Source organism: Helicoverpa zea, chromosome 14, assembly GCF_022581195.2.
Source record: "Helicoverpa zea isolate HzStark_Cry1AcR chromosome 14, ilHelZeax1.1, whole genome shotgun sequence".
In the NCBI taxonomy this organism is placed as follows: Eukaryota; Metazoa; Arthropoda; class Insecta; order Lepidoptera; family Noctuidae; genus Helicoverpa; species Helicoverpa zea.
The window spans coordinates 2,478,702-2,501,157 of NC_061465.1; the positions used below are offsets into that span (position 1 = coordinate 2,478,702).

Below are 22,456 nucleotides of genomic sequence, written 5' to 3' on the forward strand. Positions count from 1 at the left end.
CCATTTTTGCTGGCGGTGTCATCTGCCTTGAATATGAGCTTCTGAAAGTGGAGTTATTATATGAGTCCGGTTCCAAAATTGCTACTGTGTGTGGTCTTTGACTTCAACACAAGATACATATTTGGTCTGTAGGCGTATGATTAAAAAGATTCTGTTTTAGAATCTGTTACTGTTTGTTCTTTGTAAGATGAAGAATTGAACCATGTTTAGGCAATTTTACAATTTTGACAAATTCCTTACCACGTGATTTATCTAAAGTTCAGTAATATGTAAATTGAAGTGTATATATAGTCTTACATCTACGTACTAGAATTGTCTCAAGCAATGCGTAGCCTTACTAAATCAACGGAGCTACCACTGTCCCCAACTCAGGTTATCACAAAGGTCTAACTTATATCTGGCAACAAATTCAATTATAAAAGAAAATAGGAAAGAAACTTTGTAAGTGAAAAAGTTTAGATAACGTTAGATAATTTTGGGAATCGAAGTAATTTCCTTTAAGTTTCGTAACGGTCGAATCTTATTTTATACCATAGAGGTACTTTTACAATCCCTGGCAGGTATCATAGGACTATTTAAGCTAATAATAATATGTTGATGCACTTATAATACTCTAGTACACTTATAATAGTCGTGGTGGCCTAATGGGCAAAGAACCAACCTCTCGAGTATGAGGGCGCGGGTTCGATTCCAGGTCAGGCAAGTACCAATGCAACTTTTCTAAGTTTGTATGTACTTTCTAAGTATATCTTAGACACCAATGACTGTGTTTCGGATGGCACGTTAAACTGTAGGTCCCGGCTGTCATTGAACATCCTTGGCAGTCGTTACGGGTAGTCAGAAGCCAGTAAGTCTGACACCAGTCTAATCAAGGGGTATCGGGTTGCCCGGGTAACTGGGTTGAGGAGGTCAGATAGGCAGTCGCTTCTTGTAAAGCACTGGTACTCAGCTGAATCCGGTTAGACTGGAAGCCGACCCCAACATAGTTTGGGAAAAGGCTCGGAGGATGCACTTATAATACTCTGAATAAACGTAAATAGTAATCTAGCTGTTCCTCGGGGTTCCGCCGCCGCGATGTTCCGAGAAAACTGTTAGGATAAATTAAAACCATTCGTGATATTTAATTATTAAATCCTGTTTATTTCCACAACAACACTCCATACAGGTAAAAGTCAAACGTTTACTTCATTAAAATTAATAACAGAATATTAGCAAAGCTTTTCGAATTATAACTTTCACAGACGCGAGTGTTCCGTACATAACATGGAACCAATTTAATTAAAACTATCATCATAAAAATGTAATGGACGTTTAGGCGAATATTAACTTTTTTGACGATCCGCCAAATTGTAGAACACCAAATAATTCAGTCTGAAATGTGTATTCATGATTTTCCACGAAATTAATGAGCCTATAGTTTCATTGATCTTTACAGTAGTATCACAATACAACATTAATCTAAAGGTATCGTATGAAATGGCACGAAATCTGATAGCATCAAGGCTGGTGGCTCGCTCTCGACACGTGACGAAGACGAACTATCGACTAGCGGCACTACATCGCTGCGATAACTCATTCTCCTCTTAAACCACCCCACTACACACGACGCGATGTATATCAAAATCCCACAAGTCGCGCCGATCCAAAGCAAAATTGTCTTCGATTCAGTGACGGCGACAATTTTGCTCCACTCGCTACAAGATTTACTGGAAGCGAGAGTTTTTACACACACTCTTACCAAATAATTTGACACTATCACAGATTGCACGAAGATTCTTCTCTCTTCAGCTGATACGCACCAAGATTGAGGCATCAGATTATTTATATTTATTCTAGGCAAAACTTCAACGAAATAAGATAATATGGGGCCGTTCGTGACATTTGGAGCATTCCACCTCACAAAAATATGACCGAATTGGTTTGCATGCAGGTACACTATAGAAGGTATGTCGGCATTTTTTAAAAGGAATGTTCTCACTACACCTTTTGCTGATCTGCTGCAATGTCCACGAGAACAAGCTCTTAATCTAAACTTATAGTCACTATAGGGTGCTAGCCCTCCAACTTGGAAGTCGTTTCTCGGGCTACTAATGTTTAACAAAGTTAAAGTTCGCACGTAGTTGCCAAAACTAGAATTGCTTGAAATTGTACTTTCTTGGTTGTCGCAAACAAAATTGACGTCATCGCAGACGTTGAAGTACTCCTCCACCAGAGCTCCCGGAGTCACAGACGAGAGTATTCCACACATAGATTCACAACTTTTTGTATATTCTGGAGGTGGCCTCCTAACTAAAGCATGACGGGTGTAGTCAACGTCAAACCAATCTTCTCTGTAGTGACAATAGTCTACTGAAGCTGATTTCCTGGAATACGTATCTATCAAGGCCACATCTAGTTCGTAGTAATCAATGTGACGCACATAATTTTTGTGGTCAACCCATCGCATTACAACGACGTCTGAGGCAGACGCAACTAATTCTACGATAAAAGGCGGCTCAGGAATTCCTACTGGCGTTGTGAAATTGAATATATTGCTTCTAACCAATAATTGGTTTTCAGGATCAGGATCGTAAATTTCAATGCACAGAGCATATGAAGAAGCAGGTTGTAATGCATTCAATTGAACCAGTCCGTAGTTATTATCAAATACTGTTGGGACATCGGTAGCGTGCCATTCAAACTCGCTACAAGTTTCAGGAACTACCGACGTTTGAACTCCGGGAGGTAAACGTACGTATAGCGCAGAATAGTGTATGCTATGATTGGAGACCGGAGAAAATTTAATCAATACCGATGATTCATTGGACGGAGTTATATCAAAGTGAAAAGAGACTTCTTTACATGCTCCACGATACCCGTTGGAGCCCACGGGGATGTCTACATTATTCGGCTTAATAGGAACCAAGTGTTTGATTTCATCAATTTTCGACATACACAGGATAGGATTCTGGTCAAACCTGGCGGTCCCATTCAGTATTTGGAGGTTTTTGGTAACATTTGCAATAAATAAAGTTTGTAGATTGTTATTGTGATTGACGTCAACACTGTATTTGCCATCCTTCAATTTCTCCCCTTTTATTAATCTTAGTGATGGCAGAAAGTCTAGTGCAGTTATATCTGAACTTTCAACGGCTACATAATGAGAGACTACTTCTATTTGTCGTAGGTATTTCCTTAATTCGTTCACTGCACCTGGTGTTGTCCTCAAATGTATTGTCAGAGACCCGTTAATGTAAACACATCTTTCTGCCGTTTGAATGGAACTTAATGACTGGATTTTAAGGTCTCCGCATGTCTGCAATCAAAAAATTGTTGGTTTAAAATTTGAGACTTTTAAGCCTTAACTTCAGTTGAAGTTGCTAAATCGGGAATCCTGATAACTTCAAATGGAAGCCCTATTAGGACTTTAGCGCTTATTAGGACTTTAATACAAACTAATATCTGTTTAATTTCCTACGTTTATTTATTCAAAGGCTTAATATTTTATCTGAAGTACTTACAATTCCACAATGAGTGCACGGTATACAAGTAGTAGGTGTCGTTTTATTATTCTGCTTATAGTCGACTGGACAGTGTGCGACACAGGTATTGTTGAATACCCATCGATCCAGTCCATGGCATTCTTCTTCAGTTATGCAGTATTGGCTGTCGGGTAGAAGGATCCTGTAAAGAAAAACAGAGTCTGAATGCTTCAATTTAGTGCTTTAATCAATACCAAGCAATTTCATAATCCTAACACTATTTACTTAAATAATCACTGGCTGTTCCCCGTGGTTCAAACCCCGTCTTGAGGGAACTAGTTCTCTCTTTCTCAGGCTCTAGACATCAGAGTAAGTAACTTTCGCCAAAGACAGAGCTATCTTCTAATGCATAAGATGTGATAGCCACATAACCCTCCGTAATAAATAATCCTACTAATATTATAAACGCGAAAGTTTGTATGTATGGATGTATGGATGTTTGTTACTCTGTCACGCAAAAACTACTGAATGGATTTTAATGAAACTTTACAATAATATAGCTTATACATCAGAATAACACATAGGCTACAATTTGTAAACATATTGTTCGAAATACTAAACCTGCGCAGACGAAGTCGCGGGCACCAGCTAGTGTACTCATACTTACGAATCTGGAGGACACTTCGACACGCAAGTTCCCTTATACGTGTAGTGTCGGCACACAAAACATGCGTTCTTATTAGTTTTGCGGCAGCCCAAGCATTGCTCGTTGCATTTGTCGGCTTCGGGTCCATCTGGGAATAACTGGCATTTTCTATAAAAGAAGAATAAAGATAAGTCATTATATAAAATTAAAAGAAAAGTATATATAAGAAAATAATTATGCAATTATATGTCGGAATCGTATATTATGGGTGTTGTTCTGATCCCCTAGAGTTTTAACTATTTTACGACTGCTAATGCGGCAGCTGAATCAAATTGTTTACATTAAATTAGTTACTGTTGTAAACATTGCATGATAGCATCATATGAATCCGAGCTCACAGACAATATTATATATCATCTTGCTTTGAACCTTTAGGGAAAACCACACGTATTATCGAAAGTTACGACCATAAATCATTTCTGTCTTACAAAAGGCTTACATATTATTCCAACAGTGGTTCAACGAAGGATTTCTTGAACAAGTACAGGGTATCCTGCAAGTGACGCTGTCTGACGGCTTTTCAAGAGGACTGATCACGTGTCTAGCTTTAGGAGCCAAGGCCTTCCAGTCAATGGTCTCCACAAAACAGGCTTGAGGCAGTGCCCACATAGTGACCCCTCCTCTATCAATTTTTAGGAGACTATAGAGGCCAATCTGCAAAAGAAATATATCGGAGATAATCGATCCCTGAAGAATAATAAAGCGTCTTCAATGTTAGAGGATTGGGTTACTATAATAGTCTTAAAATCAGCCCGCAGTCGTAAAAATGTATTAAAAAACCGGCCAAGTGCGAGTCGGACTCGTGCACGAAGGGTTCCGTAAATTACAGTTAAATCAACCTATCTCAAAAACTATAAGAGATACTTTGATCAAACCAAAAATCGTTGAAAGAGTTAATTAGCATGCATCACCTCTATTTTTTTTAGAATTTTATACCCCGTAGTTATAAAAATAGAGGGGGGGGACATACTTTTTACGACTTTGAGAGCTGATATCTCAAAAACCGTTCACTTTAAGAAAAATGTTTTTTAGAAAACTTTATATCATTTTAAAAGACCTTTCCATTGATATCCCACACGGGTATGTACATCGAAAAAAAAAATTTCATCCCTCAGTTACATGTATGGGGGGCCCCACCCCCAATTCTTTTTTTTACTATTTAGTGTCATATTTTTGTAGCGGTTCATACAACACATATTCCCATCAAATTTCATCACTGTAGTACTTATAGTTTCCGAGTAAATCGGCTGTGACAGACGGACAGACGGACAGACGGACAGACGGACATGACGAAACTATAAGGGTTCCGTTTTTGCCATTTTGGCTACGGAACCCTAAAAAACCCCAGAATGCCATGCCAATCAACTCGAATGCCAATCAACAACCGAAATGCCAACTGACTGGAGCAATGTTTATTTGTCTCAGATCTATGATTTAACTGCCCATTGGCACTTCGTGCAATCAAAGAAAAGTGTAGTAGGTACTCGTATTGGGTGTGAGCTCTGTTTCCTCTTTCTGATAATGGTGAGAAACGGTACCAAGGATATGTTCGTTTTTAATCAACTGCTTTCAAATACTAATTCTAATTCACCCATGTGCATCCGAAATAAGGAACTCTATTGCATGATGCAAAATGCGTTCAAATAACATAATTTTGAAGTTTACATTCCTAGACGTATTTAAATAAGGGAAGGTATATGAATACAATAACTCGCAACGGTTATTGTTTTTGCGGAATATGAAAAATATAATTTTGGTTCCGATGCAGTTTCTGTTTGAATACTTTGTGTACAAAATACCGTACATTCAGTCCGTAGTGTATATGAATATTTTTAAAAAATAAACGAATATCCGCACAGCCATTGTTTGAAAGATTTTAATATAGAACTTCCATTTGTGCTATCTAAATGCAAATACTATTTTTGGAGTTCGGTAGCGACAAATTCAGTGTTGAATCATACGACTTAATTGGTCCGTTTGTGTAGTTGGTTTTGTTTCAAATAGGTGAACATAGTTTTCGGATTATGTTGCATATAAATAGTATTCAAACACAACATGATCACGTTTATATAAATTGGCTTCCGCTAGCAGTTTAACGCATGTCCTGTGGGAATTGCTCTGCGCACCTGAATAAATTCCTATAGTCTCAACAAATGGACTATCTAACACTAAAATAGATATATATCACCGTACATTCTTCGTTATTTCATTCATTTGGTTCATTATCTCTATGACTGATTTGAAACTATGTAAGATAATTATTTCATTTACAAAGCATGGCAAACTTACCTCTAAAAGATGTGAATTGTCATACACAATCAATGCAAAATTGTTCAGTAACTTAATTCCTCTTATTCTGGTAAGATTTGGGAATAGTTGTCCCACAGATTTAAGGCCTCTCACACGATATATGATTAAGTATTCTGTTATCTGAAACACATAAAAGACATAATTAATGAAATCAGGAATCGCAAAAGCTAGAAAGATATTAGGAAAAGCCTTTTCCAGCAATAAAAGCAAGTTTATTGAGACCTTTAATTAGGTAATTATATTTAACGACCAGTCTTTCTAACGATTGTCAGGTCTTTGCAAGAATGTAGATTTCGGGTCCTTTTGAAAAACAAGTGAATGTTCTTGCGTAGGAAGATGAACGCACCATTGTCGCACGAAAGCTGCTTTGCGGTACCAACATCCAATTTGAAAGTACTCTAATGACCAACCTACCTCATGAACCCCTCTATTCCCGCTTACCTATTATTAATATGAATTATATAATAGCGAATTAACGGATATGTTTGTAATTGTGTTAATAAAGCACTTTGGGAGGCAAGTTATGAATTTATAGTTTTCAAAATTATCTTACCTCTCTTAAATCCCAAAAAGTCACATTGGGAAAACTATCCTTATTGACTTTCTCTATGAATATTTCTACGCTTCCCACGACGACGACACATCCATCTAAGGTTTTTAAGTCCGAGAGGGTCTTGATAAGTTCACCTTTGCATATTTTTGTATAGTTCGTGTATTTGAGATCCAGCCTTTGTGGCGAAATGACACCGAGGACGTAGAAGTGGAATAGACACCTTGAAAAAAATTGATTAAATTAATATCAAGCTTCATTGATATATGCTTCGGCCCTAGACATACAAATATTTACAGTAGAAATTAAAAAATATCCTATAAAAAAAAAACCTAAAACTAAAAAGCGTCAAAAAAATTCATCAACAGCGCTGTTGACTGCGTGCGTACCCAAGAGGCTGGCAGCATTAGGTACCTCTTTTGGATCGCCATGCTAATCCCTTGTCTTTCCTAGCCTTTCAGTCACTAGAAAATAAACGATTTGTTTTGCTCACAGGTGAAAAGTTTTTGGCGTTTGTTTAGCTATTGTTCTATGAGGCTACATTAAAAACCTACCACACGTAAGCAAACGAATCTTTTATAATCGCTCATAGCACAGTCAGAGCTAAAAAAATGCAACAAGGAAAATACTATTAGCGCTTATTACACTTGATAAGACTCATTAGATTGCAATACATTCGTATGTGTACAAACAACATTATTATTAATTTCACTTATTATTTCCTCTGGGTCAATACAAAGCCGAAGGGGTCGTTGATAGTACTTGTTAACGTTGTAAAATAATACAATTAGTACTTCCTGAGTTATTTTATTGATAAAATTAAGCTCTTTCGTAATAAGAGTGCTTCATAGTCTGCGAGTAAAAGAGAATACGCTTAATATACTTAATTGCACTTAACACTAATTGCATGATTATTTATTAGTAGTCTTTAGTGGATTAATTTTATTTGCAATAAAAAATATAAATGGAAATCGTGAGGTTAGATCTTAGCTGTTACTTCCCTGTTTTGACTAAATAATTCAATTAATTTACGAAATTATCCAATTTGTGTTTTTTGTATTTAGTGGGATTTATAATCTATTATAATCTATTTTTCTAAAAAAATGTTACTATTCCTGTTTTTTATAATCACAAATTTTGTAATGTTCCAAAGCGAATTTAAAATTGCGCTATTATGAAATTTTTACATTCAAAATTACTATTTTAATAATACTAGGTAAGTTATCTGTAAAAGGCAATATGTTAAATTTTATTCTTCAATTTATTTAAAACAAACAATTGAATTTGAACTTAATTTCGGTAATTATTAATTAATTGTACATTATTTTATGAAGAATCGTTAATGTGGCTAAACTCAAAACCCAAAACTTCTGGACTAAATGCGCACGAAATATTTTAATTTAGTAACAAGGTAATATAGGAACTCTAGGAGACATTTCGATACCTATGTACAAGTTATTTTGTTATGTGGGGATCCTCAGAATGCAAGAAAAACCGCTAGTTTCAAATGAAAATCGTTGCGTGACGTCTAACGATCGTATACATATAACTGTATTTGATTTTATGCAAGAAGGTGAGTTCTATTCTCATACTAGAAAAAAAATATTCATAATTCGAAAGAACCGCAGTCATTTGTTGCGGGACTAATTGACGACTGTTATATAGCTTGTGAAATGAACGCTACACTATAAGACCACAGCTTAAATATATTCTCATGTAAACGGTTGTGAAGCTACGTACTAACGTTCGTAACAATGTCACTCACGCACATGTGTGTTCGATGCACGCCGATAACGCCATTAAAAGCTCGTCGATGCACCTGCGTGTGTGAGTGACATTTTTTAGGTACCTTCACAACTGTGTAACTTTATTCTGTGACTATATACAATAGAAATTTTTGACACCCACCCTACATTTTACGATAATGAAATAAGCAGGAAAAAGTTCTCAAGTAAACTATAGGCGATAATTAGCCTTACATAATTAAGTAGGTACTCGGATAATATCATTATTGATAGGCATATTTTTTGTAGCAGCTAAAACTAGTAGCTCTATAATAATATCATGTACCTAGGTACGTGCAAGGAATCTTAAACAAGTTTTTACTCAAGACGCGTGGGATATCTAATTATTACCTAGTAGCGATCTAGTAATTCAATATGTTTCTATGCCTGAACTAATAATTATAAGTAGAACTTAGGAACCTAAGTATATTTGTCCATAATTGATTAGGGTTTGATACGTTTACCCCACTACAAAAAAGCTAAGGAAGAGTTATTAATTAAGAAGACTATTAGCCACTTTCACTGGTTATTGAGACTCCCCACTACAGAAAAGCTTAGGAAGAGTGAGTAGACAATTGACCAGTTTCACCATTTATTGATAAAGTCTCTGATAGCTTATCAGGAACCTATTTGACATCATCATCATCATCATCAGCCTATCGCAGTCCACTGCTGGACATAGGCCTCTCCAAGTGCACGCCACTGAGATCGATTTTCGGCTTCTCGCATCCAGCTCCTGCCAGCCGCCTTGCGCAAGTCATCACTCCACCGTGCCTGAGGACGTCCTACACTACGTTTGCCGAGGCGTGGTCTCCACTCCAGAACTCGTTTACCCCAACGGTTATCGGTTCTTCGGCTAATATGGCCAGCCCACTGCCACTTCAGCTTGCTGATTCGGTGGGCTATGTCGATGACCTTGGTTCTCTGACGGATTACCTCATTTCTGATGCGATCCCTCAGAGAAATGCCGAGCATAGCCCTTTCCATAGCCCGCTGAGCGACTTTAAACTTGTGAACCAGCCGCACCGACAGTGTCCACGTTTCGGCTCCGTAAGTCATGACAGGTAGGACGCACTGATTGAAGACTTTTGTCTTTAGGCACTGTGGGATCGACGATGTTAGGACTCGACGTAGCTTCCCAAATGCAGCCCAACCCAACTGAATTCTCCTATTCACCTCGTCCTCAAAGTTGTTTCTACCTAACTGCAATGTCTGCCCGAGGTAAACATATTTCCGAACAACTTCGAGAACGGCGCCGTGTATCGCTATCGGTTCCGGTAGAACATGTTCATTGAACATGACCTTGGTTTTGTCCAAGTTCATCCGTAGGCCGATGCGTAGAGAAGATTCAGCCAGGTCGTTCAGCATCTGTTGTAGGTCCTGCAGCGTTTCCGCCATGATGACGATATCGTCGGCAAATCGCAAGTGAGAGATGTGTTCGCCATTGATGTTGATGCCGCGTCCTTTCCAGTTCAGCGTCTTGAACATATCCTCCATTGCATTAGTGAACAGTTTCGGGGAAATAACATCCCCTTGTCTCACTCCTCGATGCAACGGTATGGGCCTTGTTTGCTGATTCTGTACTTGGACGGACATTGTAGCGGCTTCGTAGAGACATCTCATCACTTGGATGTATCGCCAATCTACTTGACAACGCTGCAGGGACTCCAGAACAGACCAGATTTCAACCGAGTCAAAGGCCTTCTCATAGTCCACAAATGCTAGACACAGGGGCTGATTATACTCTTCGGTCTTCTGTATAATCTGCCGCACTGTGTGGATGTGGTCTATGGTGCCGTATCCGCTCCGAAACCCAGCCTGCTCCGGTGGTTGGAATTCGTCGAGTCTTCGCGCAAGTCGGTTCGTGATCACTCTTGAGAACAGCTTATAGACGTGGCTTAGGAGGGAAATGGGTCGATAGTTCTTCAACTGGGTTTTGTCTCCCTTTTTGAAGAACAGGACGACAACACTCCTACTCCACGCCTCTGGAGTTCTCCCTTCAAACAGGACGGCATTAAAAAGCTTCTGGAGCTCCCCCAGTACGGGCTTTCCTCCTGCTTTTAGTAGCTCTGTTGTAATGCCATCCTCGCCAGGGGCTTTTCCATTTTTGAGCTGTCTCAGAGCGATCTCGATTTCGCCACTGCTGACTTCTGGCAGGTCTTCGGTGAAATGGCGTGTTAATGTGGCTCTAGAATCCTCATTTCCGGGATCAGGTCGGGATGCATGCGATGCGTATAACCGGCCATAGAATTTTTCCACTTCCGAAAGGACTGCCGGCACCGAAGAAACGACTTCTCCGCTTGCTGTGGTCAGCTTCGTCAAGTGGCTTCTTCCAAGAGATTGTACGAACACCTTTGACCCCCGATTCAGCTCAATTGCTCTTTCAATGGCAAGAGTATTGGAGCACCGGAGGTCGCGTCGTACGTGCTTGTTGATCTCTTGGTTTAGAGCTCGCTTAGCTGACGAAGTGACAGGCGGGTTTTCACGTCGTTTCTTCATAAGTCCTAATGTCTCTTCCGAAAGCTTTGATTTCTTGCCCTTACGCTGCATGTTACAGAATCTCGAACCTTCCTCCCTGAGGATCCGAACCACATATTCGTGGTTCTGGTTAACGTCTGTTGTGGTTTCCACGGCGGCAAATCGGTTCTCCAAATGTGACTGGAACGTTTCAGATCCTGTCATGGTTTGGAGCAGTGTTGGTCGGAGCCTGGCCTTCATCAGACGGAAACGTTCGGCCTTGAAGTTGATATTCAGAGAGCCTCGGACAAGTCGGTGATCGCTCCCGGTATTAAACCTATTGATCACGGAGACGTCTCTGAATATGTGCTTCTTGTTCGTCATGATGAAGTCAATCTCATTTTTAGTCATAGTGTCGGGGCTTTGCCACGTCCAATTCCTTTGGGGCCGCTTTTTGAAAAAGGAGTTCATCAAAAAGAGCCCCTCGCGTTCGAGGAAGTTGACGAGCATTTGCCCCCTATGATTCCTGCTTCCAAATCCATGGGATCCTACTGCCGATTCGCCGCAAATCTGTACTCCCACTTTAGCGTTAAAGTCCCCCATGACAACGGTGTAATGGGTCTTTGTAGTGAAGTGGAGGGCCCTTGATATATCATCAAACATATCCTCCACTTCATCGTCTGAATGTGTCGAGGTCGGTGCGTACACTTGCACTACCTTGAGGCTATACCTATCGGTGAGCTTTATGATAAGGTACGCTACCCTGTTCGACACACTAGACACCTCCACAACGTTATCAGCTAGGGACTTATTAACCAGAAACCCAACGCCACCTTGGGATTGTTGGTCTCCCTCTCGGAAGTACATTAGGTGACCTGATTCGAGGGTTATGGTGTCCTCCCCCTCTCTTCGAACTTCACATAACCCTAATATGTGCCACCTAATCTTCCCAAGTTCCACTTCGAGTTGCGCCAGATGCGAGTCAAGCCGTAGCGTGCGGCCGTTGTACGTCGCAAGAGTCAGTTTAGTTTGGTGGCCTCCCGTAACCCGGAGATTCTTCGCACCCCCCTGTCCCACCGTAACCACGGTCGCCACCGTGACCGGGAATAGCGGGACTGCCGGGAACTAGGGGCCGTGGCTTTTTTGTGCTGCTCATGAAGGTATTTAGCCTACTGCTATCACGCTGGCCAGACGGGTTGATAGAGGGTTTTTTTCCGAGTTTTCCTTCTCTCACACTGGTGTTCGGTGCATTCTTTACTCCATTAGTCGACTTCTACGACACCCACTGGAAGAAGGGGTAGCGACATACGTATTCTTAAGCCGTCGCTACACGGCCAGCCTATTTGACAGGTAAACTATAACTTTTCGTTTAACTGGCAGCAATTATGAACAACCTTTATTTGACTTTTTATCGATAACCAGTGAAACCGGGCCTATGTGTCTGTAATTCGTTTTGTTTTATTATTTCTTAATCTTTATCTGGCTTGTCCTGAGCATCGAACCCACAGACTAAAGGCAGGTCAAACCATATAGGTACTGGCAACTTCTAAAACAATGAAGAACGCCCAACAACTCTTTTATTTTTAGTCAAAATATAAAATTCCTTTTTTAAACTGCGCCCAACACTAGGTAGGTACCCATATTTAATTATATCACCAAGATTTATTATAAAAAAGGTTCTTTACCCTGTTAAGGACAGCGTGCGAAAGAGACAAATAGACACATAATTCTTCTGTCAAACACGTTCTGCATGCATCTCTGGTTGCAACATAATATTGAAGAGCATGCCATATATTAAAAATAATATAAGTAATTAATATGAGAAAAAGAGTAAGAAAAGATCAATAAAGTAATGAAAATAAATGACACATAAAAAGTTATATTACCATATCAGCGTTTTCGCCATGACACCTTGAGTTTGCCGAACTTTTTATACTTTTTCTGCGCGCGCGCTGCTAACCGCTTCCTCAATACGAAACGACTGAGTAGCCTCAAGTGTAGATACCTTACATTTATGGGAAAACACATTGTGTTCCGTTTCCCATGGCCCTATATTGATCATGGGATTTTAGCTATTGTCTGGATCAATTTCTAAAGTACTAGCAACAAAGAAATCTATTAAAAACCCGTAAACGGATGGTTTGCGTTATTGCTGTCCCGTTTCTACTTAGCACCATTTGATTTGTAGGAACAGGACGGAGATAGTGAAGTTGGTTGATTGAAGTCGTACTGTAGTTAAATAATTATTTTGCTATTTATTTTAATCTTGCGATCGTGAACGTAATCAAAACAATTTAGATAAAAGTTTGCTTTTCTATTGGTTGGGACTTTGACCACAATGCCAATAACGTGACATATAGGTACTAAGTGCAAACACTAATTGAGAGTTCATACTTTGATCATGACGAGAGGAAAAAAGTCAATAGTACAAGTGGATTTGTCGTTATACTAAAGAATTCAATTAAAAACATAAGTAATTTAATTTCCTTGTAATTAATGCAGTATTACACGTGCTAATCAATAATGAACCCTTGACCCTAGATGCAATTAGCGCATAACATAAAGTTATTTACTTCAAACTCTTTCATAAATAATCCCATTAGTGTTGCTATCTACAGATAGCCGATACCGCTTTGGATGGAATGTGCCAGTTTTAGATCGAATCAATATGCTTCCTGCTCCTAAAAATCAAATTTGAAGTACAAAAACTCTATGTATAGTAACTATCTTTATACGCCAATTACTACACATTGAGAAGAATAAAGACAAACCCACTATCAATATCGCTATCGTCAAGCTCTTATTTAGGATACTCTCTCGCTTAGTGATAGCGAGTGAGCACGAGCCACTATTCAGTAAACGTGCTTGATTTTTCAGCAACAAGGTAAAAGATTAATTCATCAGACAGAAGAGTCGAATGGCCAATGAAAGTCTAAATTTTTTCTCTCCTGGCCCAATATCTGGTTTCATTGTCCCAATCACGGACACGGAGGAAGGAAAGATGCCATAAGACAGGTGGGTCAGGTGTCTTCTTGAACGCCCCAATTTTGGCGACGCTACTTTCGTAGGAGATTTTACATTATGACATCTCCGCTCGTCATTTTGTTTTCCGTGGTCCCGATGCTTTGCAGAACTATGGAAACTAGTTGCAAATCATATTAATGATGATGTCACAATCATTATCGTATTGTTATTGTTATTTGTTCATGAGACCGTGTCACTATGCTTTTGTTTATATTGTTAACACTGTAATTAAACAATGGCTGCTGCGCTTTCTGATTTTGTAGCTTTGGAAGGTCGTGTTTGATTTTTGGTCGTTTTAATTTGTCTTTTTTTTAATAGGATGATAGGAGCTTCATTGACGTTTCAGGACCTACTTTCTAAACTATCTATAATAAACTATACTATAGTTTTTATAACTACCTACTTACCTGTTACCTTACCTCCTACCTTCCATCTTAACTCCATACAAGTAAAACCTATTCATGTTTGGACTTAATAAGATTTTACCTGTTCACAACATTTCCTTTGTACTAATATTACCACAAGCAACAAAAAAAACAGTTTATCTCATTCTACAACTAGAACAACGAAAACCTAGGCGATTGGACAGAAGCCCGATCCTTCATCAATCAACATTTCCAATATAAGGTTCAAGGATCCAATAGACATCAATCAATGAGTCAGGACTAAATGACGTGGCTCTAAAGAGGCCTGTCTCCTGGAATGGGTGCTAAAACAATACACAGTACATTAGTTTATTAATTCTTGCGGTTCGCTTGTAGGTATTTTGTACTGGTACTTATGATAAATGCGAAAGAAACTGTCTGTCTGTTGCGCCTTCAAGGAAAAACTGTTGAATTGAACTGAACTTGCGAAGAGACATGCTAGGGTAGGTATTTTTTATCTGGATGAGGGAAGTTGTTGCCAGGTAAGTAAGTTTAATCGCGGAGAACCGCAGGTAGACTAAGTAAGTCCTCCTAATTAAAGCGAAATTGACTGCCAGTCGCTACTTTTTGAAATTCAAGCATTTCATATTTTGGACATGGTTAACTTACGCTTTAGTTAAGTTGTGAACAAAATTGTTCACGGTTGAAATAAACAGTAATTCTCAGACCAAACAACAATATTCTTATTACAAAATCGAACGTTTAAAGTAAACGTAACATTGCGGATAATCCTTTATTGCTAATAGGTCAATTAAATGCCATAACAAGATGTGATATGAAAATAAACTCGTGCGCATACAAAGGAGCCCTTGGACAGTGCTGTGAGTCACGCAAGCGGCTTGCTAACTATTTTGTTGGTATGGAAACAATATCAAGAGGCATTGTAGAAGATTTACATTTGGTTCATGTTATTTAATGACGGAGAAATTATAGAAAGGTTTTTGATAAATGAAATAGAAAAAAATGGAATGTTGGAATGAATGGACTGAACCTCCTTCAAGGATGTCTAAATAGTTTATGCAAATTTAATTTATGGGATTAAGACGGTAATTTTCAAGGTCGGAAAGTAGGTATAGGTATAGTGATATAGGTATAGTATACTAAAGATCAATTGATAAAGTTCGCCATAATATAATAAGTACCTATCTGTAGGTAGAGCGCAATTAGGGCTGCCATCTCGAATTTCGCCAAACCCGGGCATAAATTCAAAAAACCCGGACATTTGGCGTAAATCACATTTTTCCCCCGGACGAGACCGAAAATAATAAGTAAAAAAACAAGACCTCATTTTCATATTATTTTTTTAATTTCATACAATGGTCCGGGTTTTCCCCGGACACTTCTTCAAAATCCGCCCGGACGGCCCCCGGACGGGCTCCAAACGAGGACAAATCCGGGGAAACCCGGACGGATGGCAGCCCTAAGCGCAATACATACTTAATATAGAAGTTTTATTAAAGTTGCAAAGAAATTTAATTAGAAAAAAAAAAACATCAATCCATAGGACACGGTTCTCAAGCATGATAATTTTTCAACATACCTAGGTAGTCAATTAATAATAAAATTGACAACGTTTAAGCCTGTTTCAAATAAAAATCGTGTATGAAACCAAACCCACCTAATTAAAAATTTGTTGAAATAGACATGGCCATATAATAATTTCTAGTATGCCATAATAATGGAGTAATTATCATATCATATCATATCATATCATTTATTGCATTCCATAATGTACATTTGGTGGAAAATATAAATAATAGAGGTAGTCACAATTATGGACCCTGATGGGCACAGCAAAGAGTTACGTGCTAAGCTATTATTGACTTCAATCAACAAACGTTCACCACATTTGAAAACAATATCAAAACGCCGAGGAATCAAAAAACAAAATGTAAAGCTAATTTCACCAACAACACTGAGCTTCCCAATTAATTAAAGTACCGTGATTATATTAGTCTACCTGATATTGACAACTACATGCACAATCCTACATAACATTATTTTCCAATACAAAAGGCTTCGAAATCACTTAATAAAACCACTAAAAGCACTTCGTAGTCTAGCAACACTAGAGCACTAATTTCACAAAAAGGTTTTATTACTTAAGCTAAAATTATAAATAAGGAAAATTGCCTGGGACTGGACAAAGTCTGTTTTTAAACGCGTATGTGGAACGACTGGACCCGAGCGGTTATAATACCTACGTATAATTTTGAATTGTTAACAAATTGTCTAATTATTGCCGCGATGATTTCGATGGGAGCTAATAAAATATAAACGTATTTGATCGCGACCTTTGCAGAGGTCAGTTTTGTACAGGCTGGTCAGATATTTTTTTCGGAAGTGTGTCTGTTGTTTGATAGTCATTTGTTTCAATGTTTTTCTCTTTTGTTTTGTCTCATTTGACGATTTTTATTATAGACATAAGGAAATACCTTATCGCATTTTTTTTAAATTAATGTTTCCTATCTATGAATATTTTTAAGTAGGCAAGTAGAATGGTATTTGGAAACCTAGCGTACTTAATAATTATTATCCTCAGTTTGTGTCTTCTCTTGGACGTAGGCAGGTACCTAAGCCTCTCTATTCAGACGCTGTGTCATCCGATCTTCAACTGGACGTAGTTATGCAGAAACGTTCCAACCCACTGTACGCGTAAATGCTTATATCTCAAATTCAAGTTGAATTTGAGATATAAGCATTTACGCGTTTCAGTTGTATTCTTTTTTATTCTAACTAGTAAAGATACTAGAGGTTTTATTGTTGAATTATATTGAGTTTAGATAACCATATGCTAAATTTTAGGCTGTTCAATCACAATAACTCGATTCCGGGTGACTTGTGGGTTGGAACGTTTCTGCATAACTACGTCCAACTGTCATCAGCTGCTAGTCTACTGTAGGTGGATCTTCAGTCACGTCATGTTTCCGTATTATAATGTCTAGGAAGTAGATATTAGATATACCATGCTTAAGTTATGCAAAGATGTGCATAATAATAGATATGTAAAGAATGCAAGAACCTAGGCTGTAAGTATAGGTAGGTTAATACCAAATTGATGGCTATAGATGTACCTAGGACGTGTAGGTACCTAGATTTCTGTGTGCAGTTGCTTAAATAGTTAATAGTACAAAAGCTCACAGCTTATAAAAAAGTTGCCTATCGAAAACTCAAATCACTATTTTCAGACTGTGTATAGAATAATTACATAACTTTCATAAAAGTAAGTACCTAGGTATGAATAAGAATAAAAATAAAAAGTACATAAGTAAGACTATTTACATTAAGTAGGCGTCTAACCCACACCGCTTATAAAATCTTTTACATCTTCCCTTCGCCATCAAACAAACCATTCGCTCCATAAAACCACAAGCAATCTCAAACCCATTCCCTCTAATTAAAAACAATATATAAATTCAAACGGAAAATTAATCTGCGCTGCTCAACAAGTTACTGTTTTTTTCTTTTTTTAAACTCAGCATTTTTTTCAATTCATCGTTCATAACAGAGGTTGGAGTAATGAAACAGCCTGTATATACGAAGACCTGCGGGTCAAGTGGGTTTAACGAGCAATATTGCATTTTGTAACGCTCAGCCCGGGTGCATGCGGTATGATATTGCTTGACGTACTTAGGTACGTGTACCTACAATATTGCGAGTATAAATCTTCTTATAAAATAAAATTAGAGAGCAATACCTACGTGTGGTATTTTTGTCGTGTCTTTTATTTTTTGTATGCTTTGATCTAGATTATTATTGAATATGCTATTATACTATTATGTAGGTACTACCAAAATTGACGGTAGCGTTTGTCAAAAGGGCGAAATCTCTACCTACCACTTGTAGCAGCGGTAGCGGAATCTATAGCGGAAGGTAGCGCGAGCGGCAGCGGTACCTTCCTATTAAAGAAGTATGCTTATTAAGAAATTAAGGAAAAAGAATTTAATAAAGAGTCAGTTTATTAATTCGTTTTCCATGCTCGATTAAATAACACTTTTATAAAAGAAGATATGAGACCCTAAACACAGTTGGGAAATGGCTAGGCTAGGAGGCAGACGATGATAACATTCATGTACTCTGCTGTATTTTGTTTACTAAAGTACCTAATTTATTTCGGATTTATAATTTTCTGTAAGTATACTTTATTTTTCAGAAAACCCAATTTAATAAATAATTATTTTAGTCAATGAAGAATCCCATATTTAAATAAATTAAAGCTCATGTGGGCTAGAACCACATACAAGTAACGCAAAAACCTAGAATAATAAAACTGATACCGCAAACAACAAAATACACTTCTGGACACATCTATTGGCCCACCTTGTATTTTCAATTTCGTTTGGTCCTAGCTACATTTTTATATTAGGTCGAGCGAAAGGTTATTATGCAGTTTTGAACCTTGCACATTCACAATTTCATTCAATAGTCTTTTTTTGAATTTCGAATACAGAATTTAAAGAAACAAGAGACAATTTGGAGCCTGCTTGTTGATATCAAACAATCGATTACGAAGAAAACTTGGTTTTGTTGGTTTACTTGGATTTAATTCTTGAAAAAGTGATTGATATCTTTGGTTTTGCAACAAACATTACTTATTCTTAACATTAAGGTGAGGTTCTCTCAATAATCTATGGATACTTCACCTGAAGTCGCCGCCCAAGCTGTGGCACTTGTTCAGGCCGGACACAGCCAAAGAAACGTGAGTGCTCAACTTAATTTAAGTCGATTTGCGGTCCTAAATGTTTATCGGAGGTACCTAGAGACTGGCGACTTTGTTCGTTACCAAGGAAGGGCACGATCTCGGGTCACAACTGAAAGGCAGGATCGATTCATCGTGACGACCAGCTTGAAAAATCGTCACCTTACCTCCATTGAGATACAAAATCAATTTCGCGACTTCCGCGGAGTATCTGTGAGCGCTCGAACTGTTCGGAGAAGGTTAAAAGAACGCGATATGGTACCACACAAACCAGCTAATGGGCCCAAACTAACGAGAGCCCACCGAACAGCGCGCCTTCATTTCGCACGCAGTCATTTAAATTGGACACAGCAAGATTAGCCCTACAATGCATACTGTTCCATATCTGGTACAGAAAAATAAACAAATTTCCTGATTGTTTAAAGATACATAGCGTCATTTATTGGCCGAAGGAATATTTTTTAAGCCCTTAGCATCGGTTTACTAACGACAAATGTATGCACTTGATGGCGTAAGGTATCGATAGGTATTGATTCGTACAGAAGTTGAACGATTGATATGAATTCGTAGTTTACGTAAATAGAAAAATCTAAATAAAATAGTTCTAAGAATATTTCTAAGTGAAAAAAAATAAGTTTACATTGGAAATAGTGTATACTAAACGAAGGTAAGATAATTTTATTAATTATTACTGTTTTATGTACTAATCTACCTACTTATTTAAACGTTTCAGATATGGTACAGCATGCATTAGTTCACTTCTTATATGTTATTTTGGTTGGATTTTATTACAGATAATGACGAAGAAGGTACTATCTAATGAGTTGATTGAGCAGTATTTAGATATACCCTCAGGGGGCGAAGACGGTCTAGACTTTTCGAGTGCGGAAAGTGATGATGACATTTCGAAAATCAGATAAAACTTAGACCAAATGACTGCAGATAGTGACTTTGAAAATTATGTCGAGCCTACCAGGTATGCTCCATTATCTTCTATTTACTATACAGTCGCTTCGCCAGAAAGAACTCCTCCACTGAAACAAATCCTCAAGCCAGCATATCAGAGCCAAGTACGTCATCATGCCAAGTAGAAGTTCATTCATGCCAGTTACCAGAAATCGGATGTCAAATAATAATACCGTTGATAAAAGAAAGAAAAGAAGGAGGAAGAAGAGAGGAGAAGGTATCCAGTCACTGGAAACGGTCAACAAAGGTCGACTAAGCAAAGATTTGAAAATCCCATCCCTGAAAGACTTGAAGAGTACTAAAACAGAACGAAAGCATTCAGAAGAATGGGTAGCTGAAGTAGATGGCATGGAAGTCGGCATAGTGATGTTTTATGATAATAAGCCTGTTGTTTTGTCCTCCTTGTTAGGTCAACAACCCATTGAAAGGGTTAGCCGATATTGCAAAAAAAAAACAAAAAATATATTAAAGTGGATTGTCCTAAAATAGTACAAATCTATAATCAGCATGTAGAGGGAGCAGATTTATTGGACTCCTTACTTGGGACTCCTTAATTGAAGTACCTACAAATAAATATGCGCACTAAAAATGGTATCTGCGTTTGTTTGACCATTTTCTAGATATTGCCACTATATACTATATCTGGCTACTGTACAAGAGGGTGGGAGAACAAAAGAATAAACCAACTCGCAGCAACATCGCGGAAATCGCTAAGTCTTTGTATGTGGTGTGGTCCATCATTACAAGACAAAAAGAGGAAGACCGTCTTTTGCCATAGAAGACATGATTGAGAAGAAGAAAAGAAATACAGCAATCCTCCCCCCTCGAGGTGTCAGATTGGACAAACTTGATCATCTTCCTGTATGGACCGAGAAGAGAACGCTGTAAATATCCACATTGCAAGGGAAAAATGTATATACTATGCGAAAAGTGTCGTGTTTAGTTGTGTTTGAACAAAGAAAACAATTGTTTTTATAAATTTGATCTTAAAATAGAGCTATTATTATTATGATCCTAAATATACAATTATTTTCATTGTTTCTTATTAAGAGTCAAATATTAATGTTAATGCATACTGTACCACATATGGAACGGAACGTAAAAAATAAATATCTTCAAAATTAATCAAGTGTAATTTTTATTATTATTTTTTATTATCTCTAGACACTATATAAAACCACATATATTAAATTGACAACATTTAAAAAAATCATGCATTGTAGGGTTAGAGCCGTGTACTCTTTTCTGATGAGTCTAAAATTGTGTAACATGGCAATGATGGAAGGAAGAAGGTCTACCGACGTAAGGGAGAGCGTTTCACAAAATGCTGCTTTGAAGAGAGGGTTGCCTATGGCGGTGGCTCAAGGACTGTCTGGGGTGGAATATCCGCGAGCGGCAAAACTCAACTTGAGGTTGTTACAGGACCACGGCTGCCAACATTAAATGCTGAAAGGTACATTCGTGAGTGCTTAGAACCTCACGTGATACCATACGCAGACTATGTGGGCCCAAATTTCCTTTTTATTAATGATAATGCAAGAGCCCATGCGGCCGACATCGTCAGGGAATATCTTCGGGATGTGAATATCACAGTTACGGACTGGCCAGCCAGAAGCCCAGACATGAACCCCATTGAGCACATGTGGGACGAGCTAAAAAGACGTGTTAGGGCTCGTCAGCCAGTTGCCCAGACGATGCAGGAGTTGTAAACTGCCATAGAAGAGGAATGGGAGATGATCCCTCAAAACTTCATAGGGCGGTTGATAAACTGTATGCCTAATCGTATGAGAGCTGTGGTAGATGCCCATGGAGGCAACACACGTCATTAAATTAAACCTTTATTTGATAAAACATGATTTTTATTCAAAAATCAATTGCCTGTAACGAGGCACATATCCGACTTGTTAGGCGTAGCTCCATGTCGTATGGTATTCTAAATTCAAATTTAAAACAATACGATCGAAAAAGAAGGTAAAATGTATTAGGTTTAAAACTGCATCAACCATCGATATATTATAGATAGAACGTTCCGAACAAAAAGCTTACCACACTGAACTGCACTGCAGACTATGCA

General features: G+C 38.2%; 1 protein-coding gene across 3 annotated transcripts; it reads right to left on the reverse strand.

The window, feature by feature from the left end:
- Positions 1–1,117: 1,117 nt before the first annotated feature.
- Positions 1,118–16,870, reverse strand: LOC124636518 (insulin-like receptor). Of its 3 annotated transcripts, none has more exons than XM_047172637.1 (8): positions 16,678–16,870; positions 13,155–13,317; positions 7,031–7,250; positions 6,457–6,597; positions 4,607–4,821; positions 4,129–4,275; positions 3,501–3,663; positions 1,118–3,295 (listed from the first exon to the last, which is right to left on the reverse strand). In XM_047172637.1, exons 2-8 carry the CDS (start codon positions 13,172–13,174, stop codon positions 1,454–1,456), a joined length of 2,748 nt encoding a protein of 915 aa, XP_047028593.1. In that variant the 5' UTR covers positions 13,175–13,317; positions 16,678–16,870; the 3' UTR covers positions 1,118–1,453. The 3 variants fall into 3 exon arrangements, with proteins under 3 accessions (XP_047028593.1, XP_047028591.1, XP_047028592.1); XM_047172635.1 differs by having other exon boundaries at positions 13,155–13,367; XM_047172636.1 differs by having other exon boundaries at positions 13,155–13,383.
- Positions 16,871–22,456: the final 5,586 nt, after the last annotated feature.

What these genes read in the sequence shown, in the direction of transcription:
- LOC124636518 (XM_047172637.1), bottom strand. Translation starts at nt 13,174, where the DNA reads ATGGCGAAAACGCTGATATG. An exon ending in CTTTTTGGGATTTAAGAGAG is followed by an intron (nt 6,598 to 7,030) that starts GTAAGATAATTT and finishes TATGTGTTTCAG; the next exon opens with ATAACAGAATACTTAATCAT. An exon ending in AACCACTGTTGGAATAATAT is followed by an intron (nt 4,276 to 4,606) that starts GTAAGCCTTTTG and finishes CTTCTTTTATAG; the next exon opens with AAAATGCCAGTTATTCCCAG.